Source organism: Scardinius erythrophthalmus, assembly GCF_964197995.2.
Source record: "Scardinius erythrophthalmus genome assembly, chromosome: 12".
Lineage (NCBI taxonomy): Eukaryota > Metazoa > Chordata > Actinopteri > Cypriniformes > Leuciscidae > Scardinius > Scardinius erythrophthalmus.
In genome coordinates, this window is record NC_138232.1 from 37,015,032 (window position 1) to 37,025,358 (window position 10,327).

Consider the following 10,327-nt stretch of genomic DNA (forward strand, 5'->3'; position numbering starts at 1 on the left):
ATATTTTTAAAATGACGTTTTGGTGCTGTGATGGCAAACCCCAGTTTACAATACAATTTATTAAGACTTTTTTTTATTTTGAAAGAAATTCATAATTCTATTCACCAATGCAGCATTTAATTAGTCAAAATATAATAAAAAATATTAATATAGTATATAATCTGTAATGTTTAAAATAACTGTCTTATATTTTGAGATCATTTTTAAATTAAATGTTTTGCTGTGATGCCAAACCCCAAATTAAAATATAATTTCTTAAAATTTTTGTTTTTGAAAGAAATTCCTATAAAATGCTCAATAAATTTAGCATTTAATTAATCAATATACAGTACAATATCAAGTACAGTATCAAAGTTGTGATATTGTAAATGATTATTACTGTTTGAAATAACTGTTTTCTATTTTTAGTTATTTTAAAATGAATTATGCTATGCTGTGATAGCAAAGCCCCATTTTCAGCAAGCATTAATCCAGTGTATTAAGGAAAGCGTGTGTTATATAATCCTTAAGAAATGATCATAATGTGTTGATTTGGTACTCAAGATCTTTTTCCTATTATTAGCACACTTGAGAATGATTATGCAGCTTTAATGAAGTGTGGAGACGGCAGTGGTGCAGTGTCTTTTGCACTTTACTGAAGTATAGAGTACACTTGTATTTCTTGTAAGTCGGTGGATTTCAAGTTTCAAGTCAAATTTTGAGTTTAAAAAGAGCCAAAACAAACAAGTTTCTCCAGAAACCTATTAGCCCCATTAGTGTGTAGATCTTTTAAGGGATGATGTCTATTCCATAGACTACTCAATGTGACCAGCACAGAGAACAGTGAACAGCCCAGGCATCAAGATGAGGAGGACATCAGAGTCATAGTTTTTGAGAAACAGCTAGAAGCTTCATTGAGCAGCACACAATAAACTCCAGCAACAGTGAAGAGAAGACTCTGAGATGCTGCTGTTGGCCTTCAGGCAGAGTTTTCAAGTAAAAACACACCTAACACAAATAAAAGGATAGAAAGGGCAAAGTTTAGTTGGCAAATGATTAGACACGAGTATTATGCATAGATAAATCTATGTTTGAGGTGCTGTGAGAAGCACCCTACAACAAATGTTGAATATTGCATAATGTTACATTGTATTGTATACAGCTGAGCGAATTGTCGTGAAATATGTGTGTTTATTTTTGTGTTTTCTGCAGATGTATGTAACTCTGGTATGGAAGACTAAAGGCACAAGGCTGACCAAACCCACTCTCTGTCTGACTCTCGTGTCATTGGCTGTTCTGGTGGGCATCGTGCGTGTAGCTGAGTACCGCAACCACTGGTCCGATGTTCTCGCTGGATATCTCACTGGAGGAGCTATCGCGGCTTTTCTGGTGAGAATCTGACAACTTTGGAGACCAGAACATACACACAGCGCAGCCAGACTGTTCAATGTATTCTTAAGTTAAAGAATTCATCCCCATTCAAAATTGTATGCACTATCATTCAAAAGATTGGGGTCTGTAAGATGTTACAAAAGATTTCTAATCAATACTGTTCTTTTGAACTTTCTATTGATCAAAGAATCTTGATATGATCTTGACATTAAGCAGCACAACCGTTTTCAACATTGATAATAATTGAAATGTTTCTTGAGCAGCGAATCAGCATATTAGAATGATTTCTGAAGGGTCATGTGACACTGAAGACTGAAGCTGAAAATTTAGCTTCGCCATCACAGGAATGAATTACATTTTTTAAATGTATTAAAATAGAAAACTGTTATTTTAAATTGTGATAATATTTCACAATATTACTAGCCTGGGAAAACCCAGACAACTTCCGGCAAATTTAGATTTGCTCTGAAAGTAGTCTGGCAAAGAGCTCATTCAAGCCGATTTCTAATCCATCGAAATCGCGGCACCAATCAGAAACGTTGAGGCGGGCTTTACACGATGACGATCGCTCTGATTGGTTTTAGGTCTATCCAATTGCGCCCAGAGGCATTTGAGCGACGTCCGTTGGTGAAGTGCATCAACTTTTAAATGCATTGTTATATTCAAATTGCAAACACATGAGGACAGTCTCCATGAAAGACCCACTGGCAGATGAACGTGCTACTACATTACTCTCCGAAACAGTAGGAAATTAAATTAGATTTAATAGAGGATTTTAACTGTGACAAGATGATTGACAGGGCAGTTTACGTGACAGGATGCACGCGACAGATCCGTCCAATAAAGATGACGAAGTAGTATGTCCCAAAGCTTGCCTACTTTTTTGCTACACATTCAAAAGTAAATACATTTTCATCACAAAAAGACTACATACTTTTATGGCGTAGTGTAACGTTAACTTAGGCGAATTGGGAAGCAGCATATGGCTTTACACGATGCCGATCGCTCTGATTGGTTTTAGGTCTATCCAATTGCGCCCAGAGGCATTTGAGCGACGTCCGTTGGTGACGCCCCTTTGGAAATGAGTTATTAATGAAGCTTTGCCAGACCATAACTCAGTTACTACTGAGAATGGTCTGGTTTTAACCAGGCTACAATATTAATGTTTTTACTCTGTTTTGATCAAATAAATACAGCCTTGAATAGGTGAGTGTAAGAGACTTCTGTCAAAAACATTAAACAATCTTACCTTAATCTTAATAATTTTGGGTATGCAATAAGATAGTAAGTCATTGTACTACATTGCATCTATACAATATCAATGAATAGCTAGAATTTGCATCATAAACGGCACCGTTGTTACATTCATAATTTGTAAATTCATCACAAACCTTACCACTTTGGTTGTACAAGGGCTTATGAACAATATTAGTTCAAAAAGAATGCCAGAAAATCCACTCTGAAATTATGATCTAAATTAAACACATTCTTGCAAACTATTTAGGATGAATAGTGTGTGAATTGGAATACATCTAAAGTCTCACGCCATGCCAGAGGGTGAAACAGGACATTACTCTGAGCACAGGCCTGTTAAACAGCTAATACTAGTACTCAGATGTTTAGTAAGTCTGCAGCTAATCCACTGGCTTTAGACTGCATCCTTCATCCTCTTAGTACAATCACAACATGCCAAGGCTGAACATGCTCTGGGCATAAAGCCTTAATCCTGCATTGTCATACAGTAAATACCTTGTACATTTTTGTTGCCATTATTAACCTCCCCTCTTGGTTCACCTCTAGGTCTCATGCGTGATCAATAACTTCAAGCAGACCCAGATTTATCTGCCCCCCTTACTGCCCCCTGTGCACCCTCAGCGCCTGGAGCCCTCGCTCAACATGCCCATGGTGGCCATGCCCTGCGTAGAGAGTCCACTCGAAAAGTTAAGTGGCCCTCAGGTAAGGGGTGATGGGTGGGTGCATTTGACACCAGGATTGGGAGGGGAAGTGTGGGAACTCTAACTGCTAACTGTACTGTATAATAATGTGCCTATTCTTCTACTCAATCAGGTCTGCTATCCACATACTTGTGGTTTTAAAATAGCCATGAATAATTGGATCCAACACTGGTTTGAGACTGTTGTGTAAAGAAGCTGGGTTGATTTGACCCTATTTGGGTTAATAATCAGTGCTGGTTTTGGAATGCAAACGTGAACGAGCACATCACGCAAGTTTAAACAGTTCAAGTTAAACTTCGCCTATCCATGTTCGTGCCGCTCATGAGAGGAATATGTGTGGAAAGTAGAACAAAACAAGGAGTGTTTTCTCTCACTCAAACAGTGACCGGTGATAACTGGAAAGGGACTTGAGAGTGCCCCAATTATGCTTTTTCAAATATTACCTTTCATGCAGTGTGAAATATAGCTTCAAGTTTCAAAGATCAAAGTGGACGATTGTCTCCTAAAACAGAATTGATTCTGAACTGCCAAAACAAGTCGTCAGCAATTCCGGTCTCACTTCCATAACATATCTATTTGCATAATGCCAGCCTAATGTCTTCATCGGCTGCCCGCGAACAACGTCTACTTTGAGCCTCAAACACTGTAGTTTTAGCTGAGAAGCAACATGTTGAAGCAACATATGTTGTCATGTTGAGAACACACTGTTTTCTGCGCTGCAAATCCACTTTGCATGCACTTCCAAAGGATGAGGACTCGCACTGGAATTGATACGGTGAAACCGACTGTAAGGTTCAAGGATGAAGGGAAAAGAAGTCAGGGCAGTGAGAATACTTTTCAAATGTATTTATTAAACAACTCACATCAACTCAATAACTTTCATTCAGCTTGACTGAACTCAGGTACATCTCTCTCTCTGTCCATCCAGGTCGGCCGTTGTCTTATATCCTGTCTCTCCACCAATTACTAGAATCAGAGACAGGTGTTAGTCATCATGCACTTGACCCAGTTCTTACTGAGTCTCCGCACTCTCTCTCCTGTTGCAGACCTCGCTTTATCACTCCCCCCAGCCACACCAACTGCATCATTACTGTTCGTATCACTGTGTGTCAAGTGCTGAAGAAGCCTCCAGAGCTGAAATTCAGATATGGTAGTGAGGGTCTCATTTTTAACGCGCTGTAAGCAGCAGACCAATCACAACAGACTAGGCCATCTGACCAATCACAGCAGAGTAGGCTCTCGGAAAGGAAGGGTTTAGATAGACTGAATGAACCGTTTCAGACACTGTGAGAAAAGAGGTGATGCATCAATGTATATTATGAGAAAAATGTGTTGTTTTTTTACATTGGATGCATGTAAACCTGTTGTAGGAGACCTCTAAAACAAAACGAGGAATGTTTAATAGCATAAATAGGGGCACTTTAAAATATACAATACGCTATAATACACAGATTATTCTCACTTTTAAGTGTTTATTACAAAGCTTCAGTCTGTGTGTTTCTTCCCTTATGAAAAAAAAGTGTATTCAAGTGTACTATAGTATCCTTTTTTAAACTAAAATATGTCTACTTTCAGTCTACTTTTATGTACTTCTTATAATGTACTTCTCAGAAATATACTTCAAATTGCACTTAATTATACTTGACTTACACTGACAGAAGTATAAATATAATAATATTTAGGTCTAAGTATATTTGGCCTATACTTGTACTCAATCCTTTGATCGAGATATACTTAAAAGTATAATGAAGTACACTTGTCTTATAGTTGCGTTTACTCTTTTGATTGAGTTGCCATTAAATACTTTTTTCACAGAGTTTTACTGTCTTATAAACTTACATTTTTTGAAAATATTGATTTTAAAGAAAACAGAAATGATGTTAATTCTGAGTATTTGAATTTTTGTGTAAGCTAGTCCACTGGTATATTTACTTCAAACCTACTTTACTCTTTCCCCACCACTGACTGAAATTTCCTGCTATCCATGTTTAAATTTTTATACGGTAACGGGCGCTATTATTACGCATCTAGTACAGAATCTCTGGATCAAAACACAGGTGAAGAAGCAGCAGAAACAAGTCATGGAAGATTGCTTACACAAATCATCAAACATTAAACGCCATACAAGTTCAAAACTGCAGACGTTACAGAATGAAATGAGAGGAAACGACTGTGAATCTTTGAGGGTGTTGATGGACTCCATCTACTCCATCTGTGTTTTGATCATCATTCTGAATCCCATCCAGAGTCTTTGACAAAAATATGTCTGTCACAGTGTCTGGGTTTGTTCCCTGGGTCTCCACTAGATGTCCTCCTTCCCCACGGTGTCTGTCACATTTGAATTACATTCCCCACGATCCTTGTCTCTTCATTGCACTCAGCTGTCCCTAGTCACTCATTATTACACTCAGCCTATTCCCCATTAGTATTGTCATTTACCTGTGTATTTATACCCTGTCTGTTTAGTATGTGTTACGGAGTCTTTGTTGTATGTCACCTACACTTCTTCAAGTCGGTTTCCTAGTTTGAGTTTGTTTTGTTCCTTGTTTGTTTATTTTGTTATATTGGACTGCTAACATGGATTTGGACCCCTGCATGGATGACGACGAATTGGATTGCCCTAATAAAGAAAGTGTTGTATTTGGATCCACCTGTTTCTCTCCCTTTCCTTGGTGTGTGGATCGTGACAATGTCGGTTTGATTTGATGGTGATGTTTATTTCATAAATAGACATTTATTCTAACCCAGCTGGGTCAAAAGAATCGAACTTTTTGACCCATAATGCAAATGACCATTTTTTTTATTTAGAGTGATATCCAGGATTTTTTTGGTTATGACGGGGACTTTGGTGCACTGTGTTTGCTGGTTTCAAAGTTTAGCTCTGTTCCAGCATTTTAAGGCATCATATACTTTAGATGCTCCACAAGATCACCGTGTGTTGTGCAGATTCTAAGCACACATTGCATCCTTCAGTGGTTAAATGTAACCTTAACCCTGTTCTCTCCCTCTCACACTCTTCAGAAACGCTTTGTTTTTCTATGCTCAGCAGGTTCCAGGGGTTTTATACACAGGCATCACATGACCATCAGCCATACCTGGCCCCCGCCCCTCCCGATGTCCTGATCCACTCACGTCGCTCCATCTCCAGCGCAGTCTAGACATGCCTTCAGAATATTCCACCTGCGCCCGCCCTAGACCCTCTCTCACACGCTCATACTCCACTCAGGTCTAGCGGCTCCCGAACTCACCTCTGCTGACAGAGACAATATCACAGCAATAGCCACACATTTCAATCGGGAATATCGTTTTTTAACGAGAGCGTTTCATGTTTATCTGAATTCTTTTAATTTCAGTCTCTTGTCTTTTGGGTGTTTATTTTGAAAGGAAAGTGTTAATAATCTTCCACCTCTGTAATTTTGCAGATTATTAATGGCCAATGTTGACATATGAACATTTTATGTACATTCTAAGAAGATTTTCTCATCTAACAGCCATACAGAAACTGAATATCAACTGTGAAATTTAAGATTTAAACATTCAACTTTTACTGATGTTTAAGAGTGAAAAGTGGAAACAAACAATTCTATTTTTGGAAATATGGATTGGTAGGATGTAGCAATCTACTAGTAAATCTATTTGAAAAATAATAAATAGATTATTAGCATTATTTTTATGGCTAAGTATTTCGGTTAAGTATCCATGGAAAAAAAATATTATTCAGAAATAGGGTAATATGAGTCAAAACTATAGTTGTACAGAGACAGTTTTCAAGACTATAATATATTTAAGTATATTTCAGCACCAGTAAGATGGGATGTAAAGGAGACAAATATGTATAGGATGTAGCAAATGTTTTATATCTTATATTGTATAAAATGTGAATGTTTTTCCCTTGGAAATTTCCTGTTAGAATTATTGACGTGTCAAGTCAATTTAGTGATATAATCCAGAACCAAAAATCCAGAGACTAAGGAATTACCTCAGGTTTCATCCTAAGGTTAATGGGCTACATCTGCCGACTATCCGTGTCTCACCGTAAGATTATATCATTTTTGTAAATAACTGTATTTTTCACATCATTTTTGGCATTTTACATACAAATTGCTACGTTATCATTGAACAACTTTAGTATTTACTGATCACATGTTCAAAAGACTTATGTGAAACACACATCTGTGATTTTTTTTTTTTTAGAGAGAGAGAGAGAGAGAGAGAGAGAGAGATTGTGAAAACTGACATTGTGAAACTGAACAGAGGGAAATAATCTGTTAAGCTTGTTATCAGACATTTTGTCTATTGATGTTATTTTGTAAGCCAGCATTTTTCTACATAGTATGTCCACTGAAGAGAGTGAGATAAACCTGGTGCTTGAATGTGACTGTTCAGGTAAAGCTACCCTTTCATTTTGTAAAAAAAAAAAAAAAGAAGAAGAAGAAGAAGAAGCAAATTGTTCAATATGAAGACAGATGATTCTTGCGAAACAGATCAACTGACTGTTAATTAAACATTTAATCAAAAGGAAATGGCTTGAACTTTTAATTGCAGATTGCCCCCTGGCAGTTACTGGATGTAATCTGGATTACTTAATCAGATTCCAAAAATGAAGTACATGTTATTATAATATATTTCATTTTAAAATACTCGTACAATTACTTTTTGATTGATTACATATTATTCACCAAATGGCAATAAATTATTCAGAATTTATTGATTCTCCCTTTTCATCTTTGTAAATGCTCCTTTCTAAAAAAGCCTGCCCTATATGCTTATATATGTTCAGAAGGTCTTCCAGGTTTGTGGAAATGCACACACACACACACACACACACACACACACACACACCAACGACTAGTCATGAGCCGGTCACTGAAAACTGAGAGCCACGCAGCATTTGATCCCTGGATTTACAGAAATCATTTCACTTTTAAGAAGTTGTTTTGTTTAGTTTTGTTTGTTTCCCAACATAGCACCATCAACTACTGACGAACACGTTATTGATTATCACTCAATAATTAAATTATCACTCACCGGGTAATTTAACCACGTATAGAACTATGACTTTGAAAGGCTTAGAGTACCCTGCAAAAAAAAAAAAAAAAAAAAAAAGCATTTAGCATGCTTATTAGAGCAATTGTGTAGTGATTATTTTTACCATCAGAGGGCGCTGCGAGCTACACTAATTACTTGGTCACGCACCGCTACTTCATCCATGAAGAACCAAGAGGACAGCAGAGCAGAGCACACATGACAGTTGCTGGGCCCCATTGACTTCCATACTATTTTTTTAAATATCTTCTTTTGTGTTCAGCAGAAGAAAGAAGTTCATACAGGTTTGGAACAACATGAGGGTTAGTAAATTATTGATTTGAAATAGAAATTAGACATGCATTTTTACAGTCACTTCCTTGCTAAATAAAAGCATTTATATGTGTATACTATATAGGCTATACACACACACACTTATATATATATATGTATACACATACACACACACACACACACACACACACACACACACACACACCAACTACTTTATTATGTACACCTTGGTAGTATCAGTTTGGACCCCCTTTTGCCTTCAGAACTGCCTTAATTCTTCATGGCATAGATTCAACAAGGTGCAGGAAACATTCCTCAGAGATTTCTCCAGTTCCAACACATCCCAAAGGTGTTCTATTGGATTGAGATCTGGTGACTGTGGAGGCCATTCCCAGACAGCAACATTAGTGTCGGCCCAGATCCGGCCCACACCTGGTACGTGTGGAATCTACGTGTACCAGATGTGGGCCGGATCTGGGCCGACACTATGTTGCTCTCCAGAAACCAGTTTGAGATGATTTGAGCTTTGTGACATGGTGTGTTATCCTGCTGGAAGTAGCCATCAGAAGATTGTGGTCAGAAAGGGATGGACATGGTCAGCAATACTCAGGTAGGCTGTGGCATTTAAACAATGCTCAATTACTTAGGAGCCCAAAGTGGGCCGAGAAAAGATTTACACACCATTACACAACCACCAGCAGCCTGAACCATTGATTTATTCATCTCTTTCTATCAGCTCAAACCAGTCTGTCCATTCCCCTCTGACCTTTGGCTTCAACAAGGCATTTTTTTCCCACAGAACTGCCACACTCTGGATATTTTCTCTTTTTCGGACTCCACAAACCCTAGAGATGGCTGTGTGAAAATCCAGACCAGCCCGCCTGGCACCAACAACCATGCCACGTGCCTACATGCCTAAGTGCGTTGAGTTGCTGCCATATGATTGGCTGATTAGATATTTGCATTAACAAGCAGTTGAACTGGTGTACCTAATAAAGTGGCCGGTGAGTGTATGTATGCAGTATAGTAGCACGTCACATTGCAGGACACTGCTGTGTCGCGTCGTGTCGTCTGCTCACTATGCTCTCTTTCTCCCTCTGGGAGTAAAAACGACAGTACACTACATCAGGCTGGGAATAGCTGAGACAATAGCATGGCTAGACCAGCCACCTTTTTCACTGCATTATCATCTCAAGTAACACACCCTACGTACGCTTGTTGTGTTAATGGATAAGATTACAGATGCCACATTTTATATGAAGCAGAACACAGCCGAGCAATGTTCAAGTTTAGAAATCTCATGTGCTGTCTGCTTATCTGGTGTGAGGTCATGTAGCAACAAGCCTTCTCTTGAAAATTGATCTCTATCTTTCATGCCACTGACTATTTCAGATGAAGAGGAGGAAGAAGGAAGGTAGAGGAGGGGGTGGGATTATGGGTAATCCAAAACCTCTGCTGCCTAAACTACAGCTCATTCTTTCACTGTGTTTGCGTCGTTTTCATACCATATAAGGAAGAATCAGCCCATGCACCTGAGGCCTGTAGACTCATACTTATGCTTGTCGGTGTGCTCAGGGCCTCCTAAACTAGGTTTTAATCTGTTTTGCTGCGGCCATTTGTTTTGTTGCTTTCCGTAAAATAAAACGCTCTTTCAATTTAGCATAAGATCACTTGGATGCATC

General features: G+C 38.3%; 1 protein-coding gene across 1 annotated transcript in view; it reads left to right on the forward strand.

Moving 5' to 3' along the window:
* The window catches only part of plppr2b (phospholipid phosphatase related 2b), a gene marked incomplete at its 5' end in the record, with an annotated part of 39,494 nt that extends 32,989 nt beyond the window's left edge, over nucleotides 1-6,505 (forward strand). Inside the window, 3 exons of the mRNA XM_081380724.1 lie at nucleotides 1,192-1,368; nucleotides 3,172-3,311; nucleotides 6,376-6,505. Of these exons, the coding sequence (XP_081236850.1) occupies nucleotides 1,192-1,368; nucleotides 3,172-3,311; nucleotides 6,376-6,484 (426 nt within the window). The 3' untranslated portion in view covers nucleotides 6,485-6,505. The remainder of the gene's footprint in view (nucleotides 1-1,191; nucleotides 1,369-3,171; nucleotides 3,312-6,375) is intronic.
* Nucleotides 6,506-10,327: the final 3,822 nt, after the last annotated feature.